Raw genomic sequence first — 27,694 nt, forward strand, 5'->3', positions numbered from 1 at the left:
ATGGCTTGGGTCAATTAACTGATAAGAAAACCAAAAGCAAATACAGACTAATCTTTTGATAGTTTTTGGTCACTCAGAATGGCAGTGGTATCAATTTTAAACACTTGTAGGAAATTCCATATTTATAACCTGAAGATAACCCTTGCATTTAGTCCAAAATTTCAAAATAAAGAACACAGTTTTTTCAATGTAAAACAAGATTTCCTTTTCTTCATGTTTAAGCAAGTGCAAACTGTTTCCTGAAGGCTAAAACCACTATATTTACATTGAAGTTCACAGATAGTTTAACTTCATATCTAAATGTGCAGATGTAATCGTCACTCCTTAAGTTCCCATGAAAATTATATATACTGATCATGTATTTTGGAAGTAGGCATGAGTGTAAAAAATTAATTTCATATATTATATCTCTCACATTAGGGGAAAATTTAGTTTCATATCTGTCCTAATCAAATGGCTAAAGGTAATACTATATAGTATTAGATAAACTTAAAAATATTGTTTTAACAAATGTCACATTCCTATCTATAATGAGGCTAAATGTCACCTGGAATAAAACTGTATTCCCTTATAATCCCAAAGAGGTATTAGAATTAATATTTGTAAGATGAATAAATTTTAAAATTAAGGGAGCTTTCTACTTAAAGTAATTTTGTCATAAAGTCATCACTTTTTTTTTTTTTAAGTCATCACTTTTTAATCATTTCCCATGCTAGGTATGTTTAAAGTAGGTACATCTTTGCTGCATTTGCAGACTTTGACAATGTCCACTTCAGGCTGGCACCATCTAATTAGATATAGGAACCAGAATCAGCTGGGAAAATACTTAAATTTATTCTCTACCTTACAATCAGAAAAGTGCACAATTGTGTAAACTAAAAGCAGAAGTTCTCCCTTGGCCCATGGCAGTTGTTTCCAGCTGGCCCAAACTGCCTACTCTTTCTGGAAGGGTACGGAACCTACAGAAAAAGAAACAAAAGTCAGAATCTTTGCTGTCGCTGGGCCCTTTGATGCTCATTAATAGCAAAATCAATGCCAGCTAAGACAAAAGGGCTGTCAGTACATCACTTAAGCATTTATAACTCTGGACGCAAGAAAAGCCAGGTTGAAAAGTAAAGAAGATTATTATTATTTTTCCTTTTCTGTATCTTGTTCTCCACACAGACACACCGTGTTGAAAAGGATTAGAGTGGAGGATTTTCTATTTAAATACATGGATCTCTGAGTCCTAAACTTTTGTGGTTATAACTCTTTTGAGAATCTGATGAAAGTCATGATCTTTTCCTAGGAAAATAGAGTGAAGTATATACATTCAAATTTGCACAGTTTCAGAGAGTTTGTGGACTTCTCCAAAGCACATGGATTGCTCTGTCCAAGAACCTCCAGTTTAGAACTCTTAATTTTGAGCACAGACTTACTGTCTCTTAAACTTTTCAGCAGGGATCCAAGCGAGTTCAGACACTAGCCCCATGTAGCCCATCTCTAAGATAAATGTCTAAATGCCATCATCCTTACATACAGAATTGTACTGCATTTTAACAAGAGATAGTTTAATTTTCACAAAATCCAAATGTACCAAAATGTTATGAAAAAGCCACTTAAAGCAAACTGGTCACTAAATGTGTGTGAACCTATCAGAATATTACCAATTTAATGAAGTCATTGTTCCTCTAATGATCAGAATTTGGTTCAAAAGCTATAGTCCACTGATATATTTTCTGCTAAACTCATTCAGTTAGTTACCTCTAGAAAAGGAGAAGAAAGAAATCACAGATATTCCTGAAATGCCGTACCTACATCAACTTTGAACTGATCATTAATGTCTCAGGAAAAAAGAGAAAGAAAGCATAAATATCTAATACTTCCCTGTTTCTTTGGGGAGAAACTTTTGAAGCTAGCAGTATTGATGTAGTTGACTTTATCTCTGAAATGCTTTAGAGAATTCTGAGCTATATCATGCCATACTTTTCTTTCTTTCCAAAGAACTGAAGAAGTCAGATGAAGAATATTTCCATTATCCTTGACTACATTTACAAGTAAACACTATTCAAGATATTATCACTTATATATTGTTGATACTTTTTTGTTTTGCCTTACAGAAATGCAGATATTTTCTTCTTTGGTATCTATGGTGTTAAAGAGTGAATATTGTTTTTAGCCAGGGCTCTTCGGAACATGAAAATCATTTTCTCTACCACAGTGGTTCTCAACTTTGGCTACACATTAGAAATACCCAAAGAGCTTGAAAAAAATGCTAAATGTCTAAACTATATCCAGACCAATGAAATCAAACTCTCTGGAAATGGGGCCCAGGCATCAGTATTTCTTAAAACTCCTTGGGTCATTTCAATGTGCAACAAGGTTTGAGAATGTCTGCTCGACCCAGGAAGGTCTGGCTCTTAGGTCCTTGGCCTAACCAGTGGGAGCTATTACTCCACTTGGTCTTGGCCCCAATTCATATGTTGAGCTAGGTGGGACCAAAATCTTTTGCTTGAGCAACAGGCTTTCCTAGAGCCCAGAGCTAAAGCAGGGCAAGCACATTCATGTGTGTGTGTAAGTACTTATAAGTATACTTACACTAAGTATGCTATATCTTAGCAGTATAGATATATACTTAGCAGTATAGTATATACTTATAAATATACTTACACTAAGTATGCTATATCTTAGCAGTATAGACAGATTCTGCCCCAGGGTCCAGGCTTGCTTTCTCAAGCATGATACATGAAATATCCATACCAGAATCATCTGGGGTACTCATTTAAAAATACAAGTTCCTGGGCCACAGCCTAGACCTGCTGACCAAATTACAGGAGAAGGTCTGGATGATTTACCAGGTGTTTCTGATCAGACTTAAATTTGAGCTCTTTTGGCCTGAAGCTACCTAACACATCCTTTGGTGGGCAGCACAGCTCTGCCCCTTTGGACCTAACCACCTCTTGTGGTAGAGTGCAGAAAGGAATAAAGGAGAGAAGGGAATGTTGCCTCTCTACCCTTTTTGGAAGCTGGAAAAAAACAGAAGGGGCAAAGAGATATGGCTTTTTTCTACCAAAAGAGTAGCTTCCACCCTTTTATCACTTTGGCCTTAACATTTGGAATTACTTCTAATCCCTTTACTAGAGACCTTGGAAAGATCTTTTAGCTCATGGTTAAAGTTGCTCCTTTAAACCTGACTAAACCCTGGTAGCACATTGTACCTTGGAACAAAGTAGGTTGTGGGAAAGGTAAGCAGAAACTCCTGGAGAGCTGTTGACTTGCCAGTGGTTTGCAAGTGAAAATCCAAGATTGTTATCTATTTATAGCAGTTCCCAATTTTAGCAACAATTACGTACCATAAATACATTTTAAGTCAGTTGTTCAACCTTGAGGGTGCATTTCTCTATAGAACAAGGTCATAAATGGTGGCAAGTTTCCCAAATGAGCCTATATAAGCAGTAGGGTACCCCCAAACATTGATCTATGGGACCTCATACATCCTCTAGGTTGCGAGTGGGCAGGGGACAGTAGAACAAGGGCAGCTGTGGGTCTAAGGCATAGTTGATAACCCCCCCGGGGCATATTTCACACTCACAAACTGGATCTCCAGGCTCTTTATTTTCTCTTTGTGCACCCCACAGAGTACCTTGCCAATACCCTACCCACTGCCATCACTTGTTGCTTCTTCCTTTTTTAAAAAAAAGATTTTATTTATTTATTCATGAGAGACACAGAGAGAGAGGCAGAGACATAGGTGGAGGGAGAAGCAGGCTCCCTCTGGGGAGCCCAATGCAGGACTCGGTCCCAGACCCCTGGGATCACGACCTGAGCCAAAGGCAGATGCTCAACCACTGAGCCACCCAGGCATCCCAACTTGCTGCTTTTCCGATCATGGTTTCTTCTACTTGCTGATGTACTGAACAAAAGGTAACTTTTTCCTGCCTTCTTACAAACTGAAAATTTCTAAGTTGGTATCACTAGAGAAACAGGAATATTTGTGTGACCTGAAAATGGCAGCTACTAAGCTTCTCTGCAGACTGTTTTCAGTGTGTAGAGAAGTGAGGAAAGGCACAGGCACCAAAAGCAGGACTACACTGAGCACAGTAGCCACGGAGCCTGTCCCATGCACCCATACTCCTATGGTTTCCTGCTTCTTTGGTGTTCTCATTAGGTTCCACACGACACTGCCCTATCCTGATCACAGCTGCCCCATAACTGGCCAGTGATTCTGGGTAATCTAGCTCAAAACTCCAAACTGGACTGATCAGTCTGTCTTCTCAGGAATGTGAACTAAGAAACATGAAAGGAATTTGCAGGTTGAGTTAGGAGGGGAAGTTGGAAGTCTTGTTCATGAGACCATGTTCTATGGTCTGTGCAAACTGAAGTGAGGAGGAAGAAGGAACAAGGAGTTAGTAGAGAAAGCTGCTCAGTAGAAAGAGGAGACACTAATGGGTGCAGAGAGCAGATGCAAAGAGAGGCAGAGAGGCAAGGAGAAGTTAAAAGCATGAAGCCCATGAGGGGATGGCAAGAGCTGCTGGCCAAAGTGCCCTGCAAAAAATTTTCTTATGGTTTTATCTGAGTGGATCACATACCTTGTAGTCCAAGAAAACGGACCCTATTCATTCAGAGCAAAATCACACAATATTATTCTGGACTTTTTATCTTCAGAGAAGACCCAAAAAACCAACATGAGGAAGAGCCTCTTCAAGTGATAAAAATGCTGCTGAGAAAAGTAAGTCTAGAACTGGTTGGTGACAGAGTTAACATTTTCCCCACTCACTGCTCCTCCCACTCCACTGTGAGGTCTCACAGTAGTCAGGAGTCCTTCAAACTATTAAATAAATTTATGTGTTACGTGTTGATCATCCTGCCCTTGCTCTCCTGCATAGAAATTCCTGTGTTCTCGTGTTCTACAGGAGGTATGATCACAGAAGCAAAACAGGACTCTATTTCGAAAAAGATAGAATTCATAACATCAAATAACTGTTGTTCTCTTAAAAAATTAATTACCTCAGGAAGCTAATAACGAGCTCTGACAATGCTCAAGAATATAGCCTTTGCCAAAGACATTCCAGTCTTGGACTTGTCTTTGGAAATGGTCCTCTGAATCCATGTGAACAAAGGAAGAAGAAAAGCAGTGTCTTTTGTTGGCTGAAAGCTCCTTGCCGTCCTGAACCGACTAGTTTATTTTAGCATCTGGACTATTAGATCAAATATTTAGCAGGTGCTGAGTGAATGTTTCTTGAGTAGAATTTGTTATCAGTGGGTTGGTGCCTTCCTTACTCCTTGATGATGAGTTAATTCATTCACCAGACCTGGTTTTTGTCCTACTGGACTAGTCAAGGACTCACTTGGTTGTAAGGTAGAAACCCAAATCAAACCTACTAGGCAAAAGGGGAATTTATTGGCTTGTGACACAAGAGTTTCTGCTCCAGGGACATCTGTATCCAGGAGCACAAACCAGGACTTGGTCTCTCTCGTGACAATGATGTGTACATATGCGCATCTATGTGTATTATTCCTCATTTCTCAAAGCAGCTTCCTTTTATGTTGGCCCTGTTTTTAGGCAGGCTGTCCCCTTGGAGCAGCAAGATAGTGACCAGCAGTTTCACACTTCCCTCATAGCAGCAGAAGAAATTCTCTTCCAGCAGTTCACATCCAAATCCCAGAACCGAGCACTATAGTGGTGTTTTAGTTCGATCAATCCCTGTGCCATTCCCGAGTCACACATCTGTCCCCCTAGAACCTGTGGTCAATTCATCCCACCTAAACAACATAGGCCTAGTAGAGAAGGAGGGAAATATGGGTTCAGTTACCAAAGTGAGGAGAAATGACCATTTCCCAGGTCATTTAAAAAGTATTTCCCTTGAGAGGCTTCAGAGGCAGAATGAATAGAAGAAATGCAGTCTCTCCAACCATGAATTGGGGAGAAGGATTCTGGGTAGACAAAAAAAATAACAGATGCCCACTCTGAATACATTGTACCATTTCCAAAAGTCAAAAGCACCCTCAAAGGACAAATTTTGTCACCATTAAGGATGTTCAAAAGAACATTCCCCCCTGAGGGGAAGTCGAAAAGTGTTTCCAGACCAATCACATCACTGTAATAAGCATACAAGTTCTGTGAGGACTCGCCTGAAGGGGCCAATACTCATTTATATGTAAGCGTTCTTGTCATGTGGAGAAGCCTAATCACTCGCATTAATCTGCAGTCACACTTCATACATCTTCCATGCTGATGAATTGTTGCCATGCAAGTGAGTCAGGAAATTTCCTCTGGTCTATTTCTGGTGGGCCCTGGCTTTCATTATCAGTGGCTACTAATGCTACTTAATAGAAAAGAAAACAGTTGATAGCACCAAATGAAAATAGTTGTGGCAAAGCTGGACAGTTCATAGCCTGGGTACTTTATTTGCCCCTCCTTATGACTGAGCCCCTTGCAACCTTTAAGAATGGCTCCACTCTGACCCATGCATTGTGACATAGGCAGTCATAAAATGATTTTGGAAACAGTTTATTCTGAGGCAACCCATGGTGTTTCTTCCAGATATTTCCATGTTTCCAGGTAGTGATTTGTTAGTTTATGTCTAGAAGTGAATAGGCTGTACTTAGTGCAAGCAGGTTTTCATGGGGAAATTTTGAAAACACAGGAGTCTCAGTGAAATACCAGACCACACGGAGAGTTGAAAAGTCAACCTGAAACCATAATGAATTAAAACTAAAAAAAAGGGGAGTGATTTTACCCTTTCAGTTAATCTTCTCTGAAAGGACCTGGGAATTTTATTTATTTATTCACTGTGGCTACTTAGATTTTTTAAAATGTGTTTTGGCCACAAGGCCACCAAAGCAAATAAATCCAAAAAAAAAAAAAAAAAAAAAAAAGGAAAGGAGAGGAGGCTCCAATTCTCCTAAAGGCTGAAGTGGATTGGTTTATCCTAAATGATGACTCTCATCGATATGTTTGTTAAAGACTGGGTCACTAAGGTAGTCAATTAGAGCTAAGACAAGCTTCCCTCATACTGCCTTTCCTCCAGAGCACTCTAACTGGGAATATGTTTTGCATCCTTTTTATTTTCTTCATGGAAATCCAAGGACAGTAGCTCCTTATCCAGTTTACCAGTTGTTTGTGAAAAGCCAAGGGGGCTCAGCCCTCACTCTGCTGAAAAGAGGCTTCAGTAGGCTATGTCTCGCCACCAGAGCAACTTCGTCCCAGGCATTGCAGGTGTCACACACGTTGACAGTAGGGTTGGCAGGGTCTAAAATGAACGGCCTAAAATAAAACAGAACAAAACACAAAACTATCCATGTCTGAACTCAGTTTTGATTTGTTCCATAGTGAGAAAAGGGAATGTCAGAGTTCAAGAAGGAACTTGGTGCAGAAAAGGATTCTGTGAAGGGTGGAAGCAAGTCCACGGAGGGCTAATATCTATCAGAAAACAGCATCTTGCTTCTGCTCCCCAAATCTGACTCCCTCTCATTTTTCCTCTTTACCTTTTAACTTGGGAGGCATTTCCTCCCTGCTTTCAGCCTTCAATTTTCTCTTCGTTTGCCATGTGTATCCACATTTGATTCATTCTACTCAAATTCCTCATAATTCACACTTGAGAATTAAAGTTCTGTGAGAAGTAATCAAAGGGAATTGGTTTTGTGCCAATTAAGGCCTTCTCATTTTACAGTGAATCACAATAGAGCTATCTCTGCTCTGGATTTTCTTTTTTGATGGCAAACATGCTTCTTCTATCTTCAGGGCATAGGAAAGATAAATAGTTACCTGGTGTGTTTCTGGTTCACCTTTACAAAAATGGGAAACTTGGGATGGTAGTGTCTGTGCCAAACAACATCGATTTCTGCATATCGAACCAGAAGTTTGAGGACTGCCCTCATTCCCTGCACCAGGCTGAAGAGCAGGGGCTTTCCCGCCAGTTCCCAGATGTGAATGGTGAGGAGCTCCACTGTGTAGGATGAGGGAAGTCTCCGGAACCTAGAGACACAGAATGAAGGACTGTCTGCTTCCCTTAACCCAGAGGATGAAGACAGATTTATCCACTTACAAGAAAAATTTAAGCTCAACAGGCAATTTACAGAAGAAGAAATCCTATTTCCAATCTCACTGTTGATCAAACAATAATTTTTCCACCAATCAGATGGGCAAAATATAAAGAGGTATAATATCCAACACTGGTGAGTTCGTGAGAAAATAGACATACTCTATTGGTGAGACTATAAATTAATACAGTCTTTTTTGTAAATTAATGCAGTCAAACTCTATTTGAATTTGATATGTTCCATCCCTTTCAATAGCATTTTCCATTTCTATTCCTTCTGTAGAAAATGTGACTAGTCTGACTTGACCACACACTGGATTTTGAAGACTTAGATTTAAAAAAAGGAAAATACTCATTATTACTTTTTATATTGATTGTATGTTGAAATGATAATATTTGGGGTATAGTGAGCTAAATATATTATTAAAATTAATTTCATCTATTACTTCTTACCTTTCTAATGTAGCTACCAGAATATCTAATATTGCATATGTAGTTTGATTTGAACCACAGCAGTGATCTGTGCTGTGCAGTCATTAAAAGAAAGTAGATCTCTAAGATATAAAAAGATACAGGTTAAATGAAAAAACAATTTTCATAGTGATACACAAACTGCAAACCCTTTGTATTTTTTAAAAAAAACCAAGCATATGTAAAAAAACAAATTTGGCAAAATATGTCCCAAACATTGTTAGAATTTTTTTACATTAATTTTTAAATTAATTTTTTTAATTAAAAATTTTTTTCTTACATTAATTTTTTTAAATTGTAGTTTATGTACATCAGGGGAAAATAAAATAAAAACTAAAGCTGAGGGTTAAAAACAAACTCATGGGAGGAAAGAAAAAACAGGAAAAAACAGTTTCAGGATTTCATGTTGGTTGCTATCCAAATATGTATTTTTGTTACCCTGGCATTCATTAGCCATAGTAATCTCTTTTGAGGATACGTTGCAAAATCAAGCAGTTTTTTCCCTAATAGAATGGAGACATTTTCTTACTATCACTATTGGTCATTTGTTTTTACTTCAGTAAAGGAAATAGGAAAAACTAAAATTAGACGAAATATTTTATCCTGGTAATGGGACAGCAAGCTAGATTTCAACTGATCAATAATTCATTTCTTGCAATACTTCCTTAGGGGTTGACAACAACAAACACCAGACCTCAAATCCATCTCCACTTGAACCAGCTGATACTCCCATGTGCCAAAAGCAAGCCACGGTTGAAAACCACTCAAGCAGGAGATGCTCTTCATATTTCATGAGAGTAAATGTAACGGGAGAGAAAGACATTTTACGGCATGTTTACATGTGTACTTACATATCTCTGATACGTGTTCACACTATCCTGGGTTCTATTTTAGCCATTTGACATTGTTTCATTTAACCTCTTCCAGGTATTACAATTCTCCCAAATTTGCCTTGAATAGTATTTCATCATGGTTGGTGTGTGCAAGTTTATTTGCTCTTCAGGGGCATTTTTGTTGTTCCCAGTTTTCCTTACCTTAGGCAGCACTATTCTGAACATATTTACACAAATTCCTTTTTTAAATGTGATTTATTTTCTTTAAGGTTAGTTCTCTAGGTATTTCTCAATTCTTTTTTTAAACTTATATTTTATGTACTCTTTCTTTATGACATATTTTTAATGTCATAAATGGCCTCAACTCTTTTTTTGTAACTGAGTAATAAATAAACTTTTTTTTTTTACTTTTTACTGTCACTTTTTTTCATATAAGGGAATTACCTTGACAAATGGTTTGAATATTTTAAAATCCTTAACACATAATAAATGTTTAATACAACATTACCAGATTACTTTCCCAAAATAGAAAACCAATTACCATATTATAACATATGTGGTCCAATTTCCCCACAATACCACCTTTTCAAGTCTTAGAATTATTGTTCTGCTATATTAATAGATAAGTTTATTTTTGCAGACCTATAAATGGTCTCCATTAAAAAAAAAAAAAGTGTTAGATTTCAAAACCAGTCCTGTTATCCAACCACGGATCTACTTAGGTAGGAAGCTTTATTTCTTTGTTCTTCTGTTCTATTTTTTAATAATACATTTTTACTCAACCAAATAAGAAAAAAACATATAGAATGTTTAAAGATGTTTAGATACAGGAGGTAATTATATTGAAGTACTATATGTTTTTGCAAAGTGACTAATGATTTCAATGGTAAACAGAAAAATACAGAGTATAGAGAGTGTGCGATTCAGATGAACAAATCAGGATTATTAGCAACTTTATACAAAGACAAAGAAGACATAATCCTTGTAGAAAGTGCCATATATAAGTATCTTATAGTAAAATCCCTGTCTCTGCTATTTCTGCCAAGTGGAGAGTTCATTTCTACTTCTTTATCAAAAGTTTATCGTTAAATACTCAAACGAGTCCCTGAGTCTCCCTCCCATCCCTTCATCCTACATTTGAGCTTGTTCCTACCAAAGGCAAGGAAAGATACAAGAACACGGGCGTATCAACTTGTGAGGATCCCCCCTTCTCTGAAAGACAACTCTGCCTCTGACTGAACTGGCCGCAGGCAGAAGGAACAACTGGAGCTCCAACGGTAAACATCCCATTCAAACATGCTAGTAGTTCCCCTGAGCTTTTCCCTGCGCCTTCGTTCTTTGCGCCAATCCATCTGGTTATGCCACTGAATGTGTTTGTTTCTGTTCTCTGGTTCCTACCAAACCATTATATTGTTTTGGAATAACGTAATATAGATGTTCCTATTCTGGACATTGCTTTCTCTCTCTCTCCCCGTATATTCCCTCTCCTGTGCCTACCAAGGAAAGAGGTAGGGCCTAGAAATATAAAGGAAGGAAAAGGATCTGAAACGAGGAAGCTCCCATGGTGCCCGTGTGCTGGCTACATACTTGTTTTCCTCCGTGGAGTTGGCAAAGGATGTCCTGAACCAGTGTACCATTAAACGAATGAGCTCCTTGACCCTCATCACAGATGCCTTGACAAAATCCACTTGGTATGGCAAGAGGGCCAAGGCCCACAGCTGTGCCATTTCACTGTCGTGACAGAGGTACAGTTGGCGGTAAAGGTGAAGTCTCAAATCTGTGAACACCAAGGAACAAAGACAGTTGTGAGACTTTGCTCCCTCCTCTCTTTTCTTGGTTCCCCTGATACAAAGGAGCTCTGATCAATTAGACCTTGGTCAGTTAAAACAAAGCAGTTGTTTTCTTTTTAGGAAAGCTGTTCCAGTTTACCCAAGTAATTAAAAGAGAAAGCTTCAAACATCATGACGCTGGAGCAGTTCGAATGGAGCAAACTCTGGTACAAGAAAATCTAATGAGGCAGATTTTCTGTCTATTCATGGAGGAAGTTTATTTCCCAGAAGCAGATTTCATTACCTTATGCAAATATCATCCCCATGTAAACTAAATATCACCAGGATCTCTGGAAATAACTTCCATAGTCCCCCTTGGTTAATATCTAAATTGTTCCTATTCGTATACGTTCTTGCAGAAGAGATCCTGCCACCCGGATGCTGGAGGAAATTTATTATATTTATCAAGGTAGAGATGATTTAAAAGATGTATTTATATCAAATTTAAAACAAATAATCCACTTCAGTTAGTGATATACTAATGAGGAAGGAAGACTAGACTAAGTTGGCAAGACTGTTCAAATAATTATTCATGGCTTAATACTACAATCCCCTAAAACATCACCTCGGATTGTGCTTATTCTATTTGTACGAAATATAAATATTTAGTATCTTTCATCGTAATCTATTTAAATTTTCCCAATTCAACACAATTATAAGTTCTAATATGAATTTATTTTGGACAGCCCTTATAAGTACCTATCCTTTTGCCCAACTAAATTGTCACACCATGACACACTTGTTAATCGTGGCAAATTTTGAATCTACAATTCGTAAAGTTAACTGCCCAGTAACTTTATTTTACTTATAAAATACATTTTACAAAAAAATTAAACACTTATATATAGTTTGATCTGGATTCCTAATTTCAAGCATATCTCTACAGTCTTTTTATACTGGTCCAGCCGTTGAGGGCCAAATCAGAGATATAATAGTGGGTTGATTATCAACAGGTTAGAAAGTAAAATCGAATTTCTATGATAGATATAAACAAATAGAGTTATATATGGAAAGTACTCTTACCAAGGCATATTATAAAAAATCTATTCTAGTCCTAAACTTACTTTTTTTTTTTTTTCAGTCCTAAACTTTCCCAGCAACAGTCTATTGAACTATTAAAAAGACCTTTCAGTTTTACTGGGAGGCTCTCTGCCTTTCTTAGCAATCAGACTTGGACAGAAACTCCGATTTATGATGATAAAGACAATAATTCAACTCAAATTTTGGTACTCAATAGGCATGTCAGGTATTGGTGACCTACTCTATCTGATAAGATGCCATGGCTGACCCAGGGATTATCTACTCAAAGCCACTACTATATCAACATTTCCTCTCCCTCAAAGTTCTTCACTGGCAGGAACCCAAGTTAGTGATCTCTAACTCATTTTTGAGGCTTATGAATTTTTGTTTCTACTCTGTGTGACTTAGGCGAGTTTATTAAGCTTCATTTTATCATCATCATATCATCACCATCACTTGTAAAGCAGGAAGACTTAGCTCCCTTGCTTTGAATCAGGTACTCTTCTAAGTGCTTTATAATTATTAACACATTTACTCTTTTACATCTCTGAGATACAGGAACTATTATTCTCTCCAGCTTACAAATGAGGAAATAGAGTCAGAGAGGTTAAGTAGATTCCTCGAAGTCAGCATGGCTGGAGTGTTAAGTCATCTGTTGTCACCCTATCGCCCTCTATTGCAGGTTAGACCTGAGCCCAAATGCTTCCTAACTGGTGGCTAATTCAAGTGGTCCTCAGACTTTAATGAGTACAGGAATCATGTGGGGATCTTTGGAAACCAAGTTTCTGATTTAGCAGGTCTGGGATGGAGCCCAAGATTCTGTATGTCTAGCAAGTTCCCAGGTGACACTGGTAGTGCTGATCTGTGAACGATATCTGAAGCAGGAATGTTGTCAATCACAGTCTTATCAGATCTCATGGCCCTGGGCTGCTCTGTGGCACATGGGTCATGCTGTTAATTGTCCAGCACATATGCAAGATGTGCCGGCAATAACCTCAGGACGTCTGTGAAGATTTTGATCATCTGAGTCTCGCTCTGACAATTAGTAGCAACATTTAGTTGCCCACAGAAATTCCTTGGAATCCTAGGACTTGTCTGAGTTGCTGGATTGTTGTTGTCCTGTAAAACCCACTTCCCATCATCAGGGGAGAGAAGCAGGACTACATAATAATTCTAGGATTTTTCAATTCATTTCACACAGCTGTGCTCAAGAACTTAGGGGACTCAGAAGCCAGTGTAAAAATATGCTTTGGCTCCTCTGGGAGACATTTTCACTCGAGAGCTACTGATATAGCCTCAAATCCTCAAGACAATTACCAGGAGCTGCTGTTGGCTAACAATTGTGCTTTTGAAGTCTGTGCAGGCACACATACGAAAGAAAGCATTTGCACAAATATGAGAGCTTCATGAGCCTATACAAGACTTAAGGAGAAAAAAAAAAAAGACTTAAGGAGATAGAGTTATCTGTTTTTTAATATTCATTGTGCCAAGCATGTTATCACATGACTTCAAACCATTGCTAATTCTTGCAACTATCTCTGTTTTATAGATGAAAAACTGAGGCTTGAAAGTTTCAGAGTTACTTGGCTCATGAATCTCTTCTCTATAATATATGAGCTCCAGAAGAACAAAAATCTTGAACTCTCATCTAATTCATTGTAAGTAACTAAGAGCACATGGTAGATATTCCACAAATAATAGTCGAATGAGATAAATGAAAAAATCAATGAAAATATTTAAGATGTCCTACTAAGCTATAAGCGGATCACTGGTCACGTGTTGGCTCACTAGCTGCAATGGCATTTTCAGTTCCAAGCTATTGACTCAAAAAGAAGACATATATAAATGTTTCTAGTCAAGCAAAACCCTAGACTCAACTCCCAATTTCTCTGGAGAATATATATACATCTACATAAATCACTTAGTCATCTGAGACTCTGCTTGGGCTACTATAACAAAATACCACAGACCAGTTGGCTTAAACATAGAAATTTATTCTCTCACAGTTCTAGAAGCTGAGAAGTCCAAGATCAAGGTGCTGGTAGATTCGATTCCTGGTGATAGGTCTCTTCCTGGCTTGCAATTAGCAGCCTTCTTGCATGGCCCAGAGAGGAAGCTCTGGGGTCTCCTCTTCTTCTAAGGGCTCTAATCCCATCATGGGGGTCCTAGCCCCATGACCTCATCTCAAGCTGACTACCTCCCCAAGGCCTCTCCTCATAATACCGTCACACTGGGGGTTAGGCCTTCCACACGTGAATTTAGAGGGGCCCATAACAGGGCCTTCATCTTCTTGCCTAATGGAGATACTCTGTTCTCCCTTTTTATGTGTATGACTAAATTTTATATTTCATATCTCATTCCAGATACCACAACACCTTAGGGATAAAAACAACCTCGACAACGGCCATAACGATGTCATTCTATGACTCTGTTCTTCTCATTTCACATTTCTTTAGGGAGTTCCCTCAAATTCCTCCCCTATCTAAGATGCCCCCTTCGACTCTCTCACACGTGCTTGCAGACTCTTTACCACATGCTATTTGCCATTACCATCTTCTCCGCCATCGTTTGTGCTGTCTGGTGTCTTCTGTGGCTGCTGTTACCAAAAGCATCGATGATCCTACCAAAACCAGCAGTACCATCAGGGGTGGCCATGCCTGCCAAAGTCACAACTGTTTCTGCCAGTACCAGGAAAGTTAGAGCATCGAGGAGGGGGGCTTGTTCTTGCATCTTCACAAGTCCGAGTGAGGGTGCCTCTCAGCTGCTCAGGCCTTCTGGATGCCCTCCTTGCTCACACAATCACCTCTGAGCTGTACTCCGCCACTCAGGCTGCAAAGCTGCGTCTGCCATAGCAGACAGCCAGGATGCAGCTCTTCTGGTGTTCACTCAAAAAAAATTTTTTTTGAAATCTTTCTCTAAGAGACAGAGGCATGGGTCCATTGGTGCTGAGTCCACTGGTGCTGAGTCCTCTTTCTTCAATACTGATCTGAAGTTGGACCGAAGTTGTGTTTCTAATCCATCTTTCCCACTGGGGGAGACTCGTTTACCCTCCTGAGTCCACCAGATTGTGGCTGAATCCTGGTGCAAATTTTACTTAGGCTCAAATAAGGATTCCCACTACAAGAAGCAGCTCCTTGCAGGCATGCCCATACTTCTTTTGCACTCTTTCTCTACTCCATCATACTGACAAATAGTTAGTCCTTAATCACAGTTTTTTTTTTTTTTTAGATCTTATTTATTTATTCATGAGAGACAGAGACAGAGAGAGAGGCAGAGACACAGGCAGAAGGAGAAGCAGGCCCCATGCAGAGAGCCCGATGCAGGACTCGATCCCGGGTCTCCAGGATCACACCCTGGGCCAAAGACAGGTGCTCAACCACTGAGCCACCCAGGGATCCCAATCACAGTTCTTAAATTAAAAACTGGCAGCATACAGATGCATGGTGCTTACGTGTTATAGAAAAGTGGCTCCTAAAAACACTACATGTTCCAGTTCTGCTATAGGCAGTCTGGTTCCCTGTCTAAGGGCTCTAATCCCATCATGGATTAGACAACCTGAAAGACAACCTGAATAAGCAGCCATTTGAAGGCTTCCTGTGGAACAAAACAAATACATCCTACCTGTGGAGGGGGCAGGCCCCAGGACGTCACAGCAGGCCATGATCTCAAAGGAATGACTGTGAAGACCTTCCGTACATAAAAAATTAAATCTTAAAGACAATGATGCTCTCTTTCCCATTAGGATCCTTAAAAAAGGAACATGATGTGGCATGAGAAATAAAAGAGAAAAAAGAAAACACAAGATGCTTTTCAACCATCCTTCCTCTTACTCTAGCTCTGCTACTCTCTTGGCTATTTCTTGAATATTCCAGAAATGTTCCCTCCTCAGGGTCTTCGCAATTGCTGCTCCTATACCTAGAATACGCTCCTCAAAGATAACCCACGTGGATTCAGCTCTGGCTTTATTCAGGCCTCCACTGCCCCATCTGGCCTTACCTGCCCATCCTTTAAAACAGGAGCTCCCTCCTGTTCCCTGCCCCCTTACCCTGCTTTATGTTTCTTCATGGCATTTGGTTACCACTTGGAATTATATTTTTTGCTTATTTCGCTCACACTGGGATGTTAGTTGAACAAAGGCAGGAGCTGTGTATGCTTTGTTCACTGCCCTGTCCCTAGTATCTGACACATAGTAGGTGATTAACAAGTAATTGTTAAATGAATTATTATCTGAATATGGATTGGAGTACAAGATATTGCTAATCACGAATATGATTAAGCAAAATAGTTTGAAAGAAATCAGACTTCGACTTCCTGGTATAAAGGAGTTATTTATAAGAGGCTGAGCCTCGTTAAGTACAACTAAAGGGGCACCTGGGTGGCTCAGTCAGTTAAGTGTCTGCCTTCGGCTTAGGTCATGATCCCAGGTCCTGGGATCGAACCCCACGTTGGGCTCCCTGCTCAACAAGGAGTCTGTCTCTCCCTCTGCCACTCCCCCTGCTTGTGCTCTTGATCTCTCTCTCAAATAAATAAATAAAAATCTTTAAAAAAAAAAAAAAGAACAACTAGAAAATTAGATTCTAAAAACCATGCATAAGCATATTTGAGAGGCACCAGGGAGTTGATGAAGATGGGGAAGCTGAGGTCCCATGAGGGTGGGGGCATCAGATCTCGGAGAGTTGGATAGATATTCTGTTGGTTTCTTTCTGAGGACATATGACATACACTGACCTGGGGAACAGACAAGAGGCTGAAGACACGGATTTCATGTGGCCAAAGAGAAGCTGCTGGTATTAAAGAAACCAGCCAAACTCTGTCAAGCTCATGGGGCTGCCACGACGTTAAGAGACTTGGAGGCCACAGTCCTGATGAAAAGGGAAGGATGGAGAGCTGAACCTGAAATATGACCTTTTCCCTTAAAACATCTGCTGAATTCTGAAGATGTCTGAGACAAGTATGGTTCAGGAAACAAAGCAGGATGTCTTGAAGATGTGAATGGGAGTGTTGACAGTCTTTCCGGGGTGAACAACATGGTTTATGGTTCAGCCTCAAGGGCTGAGGAGACAAGGCCTAGGGGGAGTCCCTCTGGTGAACATACTAGGGCTGTACCAGTATGTTCGAAATACCTGGGGATCCTTAAGAACTAGGATGCTCTCGCCTCCAGACACTTTTTTTTTTTTTTTTTTTTAACGGATATGAGGTGCGACGTGAGTAATCAGCTCTTATTCTCGCCAATTGTTGAAGAAAGAAAGCGTAAACCCTCTTTGGAAAAAGAACATCAGCTGAAGCCTCTAGGATTTTGTATGCACAGTGTCCTGGCTTGAATCTTAAGAAATCACTAGAAATGCCAAGAGACAGGGCTATGGGAGACATGGCCAGACGTATGTCAAGTTTACTCTTGAGAATACGAGAGAGCTTAAATGAAGTATTAAATCCATCGAGGAGTTCAGTGTTCTAGAATGGGTCAAGGTTAATGAGAATGTCAGTGCTACTTTACAGGCACATTACTGTCCAATGAGTATCCCAACGGATTCTTGCTAACGTTATTAGATGAAACGAGGCATGAGTCCTAGCAGTGCCCGTTCACGAGCCCTCAGGTGGTATTACTAGCCATTCCTACTCTTCCAACCCAGTCCACGAATATGTCTTGGCTTGTCCACGTCTTATCAGGACAACTCCACGTCCTGCCATGTGGTGCCGAAAGACTATTTCCCAGAGGAGAGCCTGAAGATGCTCTGACTGGATAATAAAACGAAACAGGGATCCTTGTTTCCAAGACCTCTAAATCAAAGCAATAAGAGATAATGGGGAGAAATCCCCGTCATAACCATAACCACTATAGGCACGACACATTTTACAGCACAGCACTGTCTCCTTTAAAAACTGAGAGTATGTTTTCCCACTGTGGTTTTTAAATAATAAACACACTGATGTGTAAAGAGAGGAGCACAGTTCCTCTGGCGTGTAAATGATTTCCAGTACCTTGGGCTTATTGGCCAGGTCTCCTGAGATTTCATTCACCAGCAGGGCCTCGCAAATGACTGACACAGAACAGTTGCTGTTACTGGTAGGTTAAGACATGGACGAGTTTCAAAGGAAAAGAAAGAGTTTTTTTCTCACATCCATCTCTCACAATAAAGGAACTGAATAGCTTTTAAAATAACAGCAACAAACAATATATCACCGAAAACCAGGCATCAACTGAAACAATAAACTCTACCCTCTCCGTGGGTGGGAGTCAAAACCAACTGTCAGACCCACATATCTGCTTCTTTTCCACGTTTAATTTAATTTTCCCTTCACATGGATTGCGGTATGGTCTTGGTTGCTCTGGGTAGGGGAGAAGAAAGCCTGACAAAGCGCCTGCTGTGTACAGATGTCAGCACAGGACAACACCCTGGACAATGGGCCTCCTTCCCTGCCTTCACAGTCCCTCCTGGGCTTGCCTCTAAGACTCAGCCCTTAGCAAACATGCTCCTTTTCAGCCATGGGAACCATTCTGAGAGACAAAATGTGGGATAAAATAGATTCTAGGCTGAATTAAAACAATCCATCCCTGGAAAAACCACTCGGGGTAAGAGAAAATGAACAGGCACTTGACAGGTGCAAAGGAAAGATGGTGGTTACCTGGGAATTCAGTTCAACTTTAAAGGATTTCAATTAAACTATTTAATGAGTTGAAAGAACAGAAGGAACACAGATGAGAAAATGAGTTCGCTTGTTTTTAGTTGGGAACAATTAGAGCAAATGAACCAAGGTTTTCAGGGCTATTATTTTTTCATGGGTTTTACTTCAAAACTCATTCTGGAAATCTAAACAGACCTTCCAGGACTGTTTTTTTCCAGGACCAAGGGCACCTGAGATATGGAGGAGGGGGAAAAGCTTTAGGGGGAGCGCGTCCATAAGGTTCTTTGAAGCTGTGTGGGCAAGGAGTAGAGAAAAAAGACCTAACAATGAAAAACAAATATTTTGATTCCAAATAAGGTCACCATGAAAAGGATATAGCCTAACTCTTATTTTTAATGTGTCTTTAGAGTACATTAACGTTCTGTTTTGATAAATAATAATAACAATGGTATAATGTACCCCATAGTTTACAAATTTAATGGGGAAAACTTGGAAGAAGCAATGGGTAAAATGAAAAACACATTCTCCCATTTCTCCTTTCTGTTTTCTTTTGTCTTAAAGGTGGTCTTTCTCCATCCTAAGTGTAATCGCATGTGAAACTCCATCATTTCCCTTTCTGCCTTTCCAACCCAATGGACTTCATTATAGTCACCATTATGCCATTCATCTGACGTCTTTTGCTAACTGCCACAATTTAGTAGGTGCTTGGTATTCCTGAAGGTAGTATTTTTCAATAAAAGACACATTCAAGCTACTTCTCTATACTCAGTTGAAGCAAGGGCTCGGTAATGAATCAATTATTTAAATTAAGAAACAGTTCTGGGACATTGTTTTAAATCATTGATCTTATTTTTGAATTCTAGTGGCACACAGCTTGGTCTATTTTTCTCAGGAAAAAAATATTTTCTTCATTTTACAACAGAGATATTTGCATTTTTCTTCATCCACAATTCACTAGACTGAAAAAAATAACAGAAGATGTAAAAATGAAATAGAAAAATAAATAACAATATGTCGAGGCTTTTTAATTTCTTTTTCTCTTTCTGAAACTTACCAAAAAAAAAAACCCAAAAAAACACCAAAAAACCAGGCCTGATTAGTTCAACATTTGGAGCAAAGACATATTGTGTTTAATGTCAGCAAAGCCACATCAGCAAGAGACCCCGGGGTATCGCTGAAGGGAATGTTTATCAGACAAACGTGTCTCAAAGACTCTTGGTACTTGGGGGCACCTTGCCCACCCCTTCCTGTTTGCATTCCTCAGAGTCAGATTTCAGCTAAGGGGATGGAAATTAAATAAAGGTGCGTTGGAGAAGACATAATTAGTCCTTAAATCATGGGATCTCAAATTCATGAACTTTCATTGAAAGTTTAGCTAGAAGTCTTTAAAAAAAATGCCTCTGGGGCAACCTCTCCAGGTTTGCTCCCAAGAATTTAATGTTAGCATACACAAGTAATTATTACCCAATAATGCCCTTTTGTGCCAGGCTAAGAGTTTCCCTTAGCTGACTTTCCACCTGTGGAATAAAAGAATTCACAGGAACACCTTCACCCAAACCTGTTTCCACGTGAAGTTTGCTTCAAGTTTTCTCTCAGAGCGTCCAACCCTTCTCTCAGTTGTTTCTTGCAATGGTTCACATTGGCAAACACATCACTGAGCAACACGACGTCGATCTCAGAGCGTCCTTGGGTATCGGTCCCCTTTACATAAGAACCACCCTGTAGAAGACGAACGATACAACGTGGGTAAGACCTCAACTAACCTTGAGGAAAGCACAGATTTCAAGTTGTAGCATTATACGGTCAATTAACATTGTGGGGGACACCTGGGTGGCTCAGTGGTTGAGCATCTGCCTTTGGTCCAGGGCATGATCCTGGAGTCCCAGGATCGAGTCCCACATCGGGCTCCCTGCATGGAGCCTGTTTCTCCCTCTGCCTGTGTCTCTGCCTCTCTCTGTGTGTCTTTAAAAAAAAAACTTAAAAGAATTTAACATTGTGGAATAGCTTTTATGTGCTGTTTAATGCTCCTCACCCTGAAAAAAGAAAAGGACAGGAGAAGGAGAAAGCAATCTATCACACGGTCTACTGAGAACTTAGGTCCAGCTATGAACAAGAAAGCATGATTTGCAGAAAAAGCCTGAAAATCCTTAAGACTCAGAGCCACAAGTTCTCAGACTCTTCTTGAAAGCCACTGGACTGGAAGGAACCTACTGGCGCAGGAATCAAATTCACCACCGCACAGCCCGCAGCTCACGCGTGGGCAGGCGTCCCAGGCCCACTGCCCTAACACAAACCCCGCCTGGGACAGTCAGAACCATCAGGGACCGATGGATGCTCTGGCTGGACGTTAGTTTGCTGGGTTTCTGAATAGATCTTGGAAGATTTTACTAAAGTGTTGTGTAAGTAGAATTAATAAGAATCTACTTCAGATCTCTTGCTAAATGTAATTTTATAAAAGTCAAAACTCAAAGTAATTAACACTACATTGTTGCCTTCCTTAGCACCCAAGGAAAACTCTGGGCTGCAGGTTCCCAAAGGAATCTCTTCACTGGTAAGAGAAACCTGTGGCCTGCGATTTGGGTAAAAGCAACCTGTCAAAGGGAGACGGTGACACATGAAGGGACAATGCAATTTCATGCGACATTAGAAACCATTCCAAAGCTTGGCTCCAAAGTCCTTCTGTTTCTGCTAGTCACAAGGACTAGCTAACACGAGGGTGTCTCGGGCCCCGTGGGCTCCCCCCAACTTAACTCCATTCTTAACACGGTTCGCACTAGAGCAACTAATTTATGAAACGTACTTCCCGTCAGAAATCATAGTGACAAAGGAATATGAGAAATGTAGTTTTTAGCATCCTTAACCTGAGAGCTCTCAATACGCTAATGTACACGCACTGTCGATCTCCAAGAGCAGAGTGAAGGGCACAACAATTCTGCAACTTGATCGTTGGCCCTTGTTTTCGGCCCGTCATGCGGGATGGGACTAGAACTGCTGGCTCCCAGTTTCCAGCTCTGTGCCTGCACCTTATATCTGTAGAGGAAAATACATAGTTTCATGTCCAGGCTTTCCCATAGCTAGCCTAAGGAGGAATTTAATCATACTCATAAGTCCTATTTGCTAGAGAGTTACATTAAAAGATCATTTTTGGCCTTTAATAAATTTTGCTTTAACACCAACCTATGGCCTAAAGATGATTTTATAACAATTATATGTGCATCCGGGGGCATCTTTTAAAATATTAAAAATTTTTCTTAAGGAATGTCCATATCTGACATGGAGTCCAACTCAGGACCCCGAGATTAAGAGTCTCATGCTCCACCCACTGAGCCAGCCGGGCACCCCGATGTGTGCATTTTTCAATGAAGGAGTGGAAAAATTATTGGAATAAAATGCCCTCAGAACTGCCCTGGATTTTTTTTTTAAGATGTTATTTATTTATTCATGAAAGACACAGAGAGAGAGAGAGGCAGAGACACAGGCAGAGGCAGAAGCAGGCTCCATGCAGGGAGCCTGACGTGGGACTCGATCCCGGGTCTCCAGGATCGCGCCCTGGGCCAAAGGCAGGCGCTAAACCGCTGAGCCACCCAGGGATCCCTGCCCTGGATTTTTTCTCTAGACACTGATTAGAGAGTATACACTGATGGTATTAATGTTAAAAATAATAATAATGGGGGGAACCCACACCGTCATTGTTATTTGGATTCCTTTCCTGTGTTCAGGCCATTTTTCTGCAAGGAATGTCCTGTGCTCTTGTGGACAACCATTCCTGGACACACCGCGTGGTCTTTAAGTTGACAGGGAGCCCATCAGCGCGGCACCTAATTATTTCCACAGGCGGACTGCTCAGGCATGAAACAGGGCCCTGGGGGACAGGCTCACCCCTTGGCCTGAAATTCCCTTAAGCTTTTACAAATATCGGTCAAGTGTGAGCCAATCCCTAGGCCCTGCCAACGTAAAGGCACTTTCATCCCTTGGGCAAAAACTGCCAATCTTAATGGGCTCCAGGTGTCCCACGGCTGAGTGCCTGTCCCGCCAACCTGAGGCCTACCCTGGCATTTCCAAGGGCTCCCTGGAGGCCGTGTCACCCCACGCAGGAGGCACGCTGGCCTTTGAGCATGTGCCCTTGCCCGGTTGATGCGCTTAGCTCCGGGGGGAGGGACGGTCCCTGGGCTGTGTGTCCGGCGGGGGGGCCGGGGCTCAGCTCACCTGGATCACCCGGGAGGCGGGCACCGGGAAGCAGGCCCGCAGCAGCTGGAGCAGGGCCCCGACCTCGGCCACGCAGGCGGCCCTCAGAGCACCCGGGGCTGGGTGGATATTTTCATCTGCGAATCTCTGCAGCTCCTGAGGACTCTTACACTCCAGCATATTCTGAGGGGAAAATCCTATAGACATTTGGGCTGCATAGAAACATGATCAGTATTTGGCATACACTGCACAGAAATGATGTGTGTCTAAGGCAAGAATCCAATTTTAAAATATATTTTTAAAGATTTTATTTATTTACTCACCAGAGACACTGAGAGAGAGAGGCAGAGACACAGGCAGAGGGAGAAGCAGGCCCCATGCAGGGAGCCCAATGTGGGACTTGATCCCGGGACTCCAGGATCACGCCCTGGGCCAAAGGCAGGCTCTAAACCGCTGAGCCACCCAGGGATCCCCAAGAATCCAATTTTATATGCAAATTATGTCTAGTTAATCACCAGGACTACCTCGTTGTGGTAACAGGGAGACTGACTCTGCGGGGAGGGCATCAAGCAGAGAACCTTCGGTGCCAGGGAGCAAACTTCACTCCCTGCAGATTAGCTGACATTTAACCCCTGGTCCCTGTAGAGAAATGGCTGAATTTCTCAGAAAACACATATTCCAACATTCGTATGTGAAGGAAAAAAAAACTTTGCTCCAATTTACTAAATTGTTTCAAGTTCCGAAATGAAAAACAGGTATGTTAACAAGTTTCAACAGAATGATCCCAGGGTAGAGAACTCCACATTAAACCATCTATTAAAAGGTGCGAAACTGTCAGCTTGAAGGCCGTATTGTGCCTCCAGAGTGTTTGGTTTGGCCTGCACAGTGCTTTCAAAAAGAAAAGACTGAGCCAACATCTAGAAATCAGGAGATAGTACATTTAAAAAACAAAACAAAACAGGGACATCGGGGATCCCTGGGTGGCTCAGCGGTTCAGCACCTGCGTTCGGCCCAGGGCATGATCCTGGAGACCCAGGATCGAGTCCCGCATCGGGCTCCCTGCATGGGGCCTGCTTCTCCCTCTGTTTCTCTCTCTCTCTCTCTCTCTGTGTTTATCATGAATAAATAAACAAGTATATATATAAAAAAAAAAACAGGGATGTCATAGCTGTGTGTTTGGTTGGAGCCAGAAGAGCTGATGAGACTGACCACATCCTCCACGAGAAGGAAGTGAGTAACTGAATTGCCAGGTTCAGTGAAAGGGGCATGTGAACCAAACTGATGATAGACAGATTAGCAGAAGAGGCACACAAATATTACCGGTGTTAACATTTTTTTTTATATATATGCAGAGGCTTCTTTACAGAAAAGAAATGAAAACTCAAAGTAGCTGTGAGACCTGGGGGCTTGTATACCACTTATGCAAAGGACAATAAATGGTGGAGAAGTGTTTCGACAAAGGGAAGGGGGCTGGAGCCTTCGAAGGCCAATGGACTGTGGGAAGGTGACCAGGAAACATACAGGGGGAACTAATGAAAGATAAAGGTCATGAAGGTTTGTTTATAACAACTCATGTGCCGTCTCTAGGCCTCCAAGGAGAAAGGCTACCCTCCTCATCCCAGGCCAGGAGAGCGGGAGCCTGGCTGGCTTGCTCTCACGCAGGGAGAGCGGGGTGTTCTTGCTTTTACTGTTTCTCAACTGCCTCACCTCCAAATAATCAGTACACCAAAGTGGCATAATTTGGGGTGGCATATCTGGAGCCGCTTCAACAGCAAAGAAACTTCCATCATTTCTGCATTGGATGGACCAGGGGAAAAAAAAATCCTTCAGTATCTGCAATCACAAAGTAGCCCTCATTCAGGTTTATACAACCAATTCATAGTAGCACTGAAAATTAATTTTAGATTGGCCTCTGGCTGGAGAACTCAAATACCTTAAAGAATTCGCTAATTCTCTCTTGGAACGAACTTTATTTTTTTTTTTTCTTGGAACGAACTTTCAAGCATATATAGAACATTCACAAGAATGGAATGTATACTCAGCTATAGATAAAACTCAGCTCATATCAGAGAACTAATATCCCACGGATTACGTTCTCTGGCACCGTGCGATTAAATGAGAAGTCGGTAATAAAAATACCTAAAAATATACCATGCTTTAAGAAATTTTAAGAAATACATTCTTTAAATAAAGCATGGCTCACAGAAGAAATCATAACAGAAATCGGAACATACTCAGAACTAATCAGTAACAAGAAATTTTATTTTATTTTATTTTATTTATTTATTTATTTATTTATTTATTTATTTATTTATTTATTTTTTAAAGAAATTTTATATCAATGCTCAAGGAATACATGGCCCCTGTTTATCAATTAAGCCAAGTTGATAGATTCTTGTGATGTGTTGTGGTTTGGGTTTTTTTTTTTTTTTTTTTTGACACTCTGATTCGTTTGCTTGAAACATAACATCCAATTTGTATACTACTGTCTTTTGGGAAAGTTCATCAACAAATAATTACTTTTCCGTGACATCCCTGTATCCAGAACCAATTATTATTTCCTGGAAAAATTTTTATTTTAATAAAGACTGTCATAGAGCAGCAGTTAGTTTAGAGGTCAGACCACAAATATGAGAACAAAAGGTATAAGATCCTAGTTTCGTGGTTATTTTTGACATGGATGGACCCTAACCTGACTCGCACGTGAATTCCTGACACTTTCACTTTTGACTGCAAGCCCACAGAATCCTGCTGTGTTGTCTCTTTGAATGACACCCTGACTTCCCAGCTTCTTCCTCAAATTTGGCTTTGCAAAATTATTCCTCGGCCCTGCCACCCCAAGAGCATGCAGTCTCCATCTCCATCCCCTTCCTTCTCTATTTCCTGTCCCTAGAAACACCCCTTGAAGCCTTGCACTGAGGGAAAACCAAAGTATGGTTTCTATGTTACGTAAATATACACAGAGGGAAAGAGCCAGGTGTCTTTTTTTTTTTTTTTTTACCTCTTTTATTGGCTGTGAAGTGATGCTCTTGTATTTCATGGTTCTTCCGACTAAAGACTGTTCCAAAGTGCCTAGAACACATCCTGCAGGTTTTTGATATCTCTGTAGCCATATGCTTTATATTCCTTTCTTCTAGATTTTCCCAGTTGAGCTTGTGTCTCTCCATGGCTGACCTGTCATATACAGACTGAGAAAAAGAAACATAACATAGGAATTACAAGAGCTATTTGATAGACCTCCTCGTCTTCATTTGGCTTCTCACTAAATGCTCCCATTCAGGAGCAGAGGGATTCTCATTCTATGTCTCCGAAGCACAGCAGGGCCCATTTGTTCTTTTGTTGTTGTTGTTGTTGTTTTTTTTTGTTTTTGTTTTTGTTTTTGTTTTCCAGTATTGATTTGCCTATTTTATTAGTGCTGGTATGTTTTTTTTGCTTGTTTGTTTGTACACATTATTTTATTTTTTATTTTTAGTTTTTTTTATTGGAGTTCAATTTGCCGACATATAGAATAACACCCAGTGCTCATCCCATCAAGTGCCCCCCTCAGTGCCTGTCACCCAGTCACCCCCACCCCCTACCCACCTCCCCTTCCACCATCCCTAGTTCGTTTCCCAGAGTTAGGAGTCTCTCATGTTCTGTCGCCCTTTCTGGTATTTCCCACTCATTTTTTCCTCCTTTCCCCTTTATTCCCTTTCACTATCTTTTATATATTTGTTCTTTTGATATGGGTAGAACCCCGCTGTAGATGAATAAATGAACCATGAGAACCACGGTGCTGAAAAAGAGATACAATTTTTTTTAAAGCACTAGGTTTTGTTTTATAAAATCAGAAGAAGGAAATCTTGGCTCTTTTTCTGACATTGACTATTGGAGGCTTTGGGCAAATCATTTAACCTCATTGGGTCTCTGCTCCCTCATTTGTGAAAGGGGTGGGGGGAAGTCCAGTAATCGACCTCCAAGGTTACAATGGAAGTAGAAGTTCTAGGGTTGTGAGAATCCTCTCACTTCACAAGCATTTTGGAATAATGATTAAACCAGAGCAGCTGCCCTGGATCCAACACTTGTGCCCAGTGAACTCTGCTGAGCATCCCCAGGGGCAGCCTTCAGAGCAGGGACTGAGACACACAGCTCAGCAGCCGCATCCCACCGTCCGGCCTATGACTGCAGGTTTGTCCTCGTTTTTGGTTTTTTGTCAATAAATCTCCACGAAGAGAGTAAAACAAAAAACAAAAAACAAAAAAACAACAAATAAAAGGGACACCTGGGTGGCTCAGCGGTTTAGCACCGCCTTCAGCCCAGGGTGTGATCCTGGAGACCAGGGATCGAGTCCCGTGTCGGGCTCCCTGCATGGAGCCTGCTTCTCCCTCTGCCTGGGTCTCTGCCTCTCTCTCTCTCTCTCTCTCTCTCTGAATAAATAAATAAAATCTTAAAAAAAAAAATAAAAAAAAAAGAAAGCATAGGTGTTTTAGAAAAAGTGGAGCAAAACCCCAAGTCTCCCCCTACGTTCCCCGACTTGTACCTTACTGTGATCTTGCAGGTTTTCCCTGAGGACTTCTTGGCCACATTTTTCACAGGGAGCTTTTCCAAAATGCTTCTGTCGAAAGTGATACTTCAGAGCCTTGCAGCTGACAAAATCACTCCCACAGCACTCACATTTATAGCATTTAAGAGCCCACATCCTTTCCCAATGAAGTATTAGATTTGGATCCTA

The 27,694-nt window shown here is 40.8% G+C and overlaps 3 protein-coding genes across 3 annotated transcripts in view; 1 reads left to right on the forward strand and 2 right to left on the reverse strand.

Moving 5' to 3' along the window:
* Positions 1–9,710, forward strand: part of LIX1 (limb and CNS expressed 1) — a 62,191-nt gene extending 52,481 nt beyond the window's left edge. The window contains exon 6 of the mRNA XM_025438429.3: positions 9,162–9,710. Coding sequence (XP_025294214.1) covers positions 9,162–9,287 — 126 coding nt within the window. The 3' untranslated portion in view covers positions 9,288–9,710. The remainder of the gene's footprint in view (positions 1–9,161) is intronic.
* LOC112654110 (2'-5'-oligoadenylate synthase 3-like) lies at positions 813–27,661 on the reverse strand. The gene is made up of 8 exons (XM_035714240.2): positions 27,503–27,661; positions 25,985–26,171; positions 23,005–23,195; positions 20,357–20,517; positions 15,796–15,920; positions 10,913–11,102; positions 7,748–7,957; positions 813–7,246 (listed from the first exon to the last, which is right to left on the reverse strand). Exons 1-8 carry the CDS (start codon positions 27,659–27,661, stop codon positions 7,090–7,092), a joined length of 1,380 nt encoding a protein of 459 aa, XP_035570133.1. The 3' UTR covers positions 813–7,089.
* Positions 27,552–27,694, reverse strand: part of LOC112654107 (leucyl and cystinyl aminopeptidase) — a 108,658-nt gene continuing 108,515 nt past the window's right edge. Inside the window, exon 17 of the mRNA XM_035714239.2 lies at positions 27,552–27,691. Within this exon, the coding sequence (XP_035570132.1) occupies positions 27,679–27,691 (13 nt within the window). The 3' untranslated portion in view covers positions 27,552–27,678. The remainder of the gene's footprint in view (positions 27,692–27,694) is intronic.

Source organism: Canis lupus, chromosome 3 (assembly GCF_003254725.2).
Source record: "Canis lupus dingo isolate Sandy chromosome 3, ASM325472v2, whole genome shotgun sequence".
Classification (NCBI taxonomy): Eukaryota; Metazoa; Chordata; class Mammalia; order Carnivora; family Canidae; genus Canis; species Canis lupus.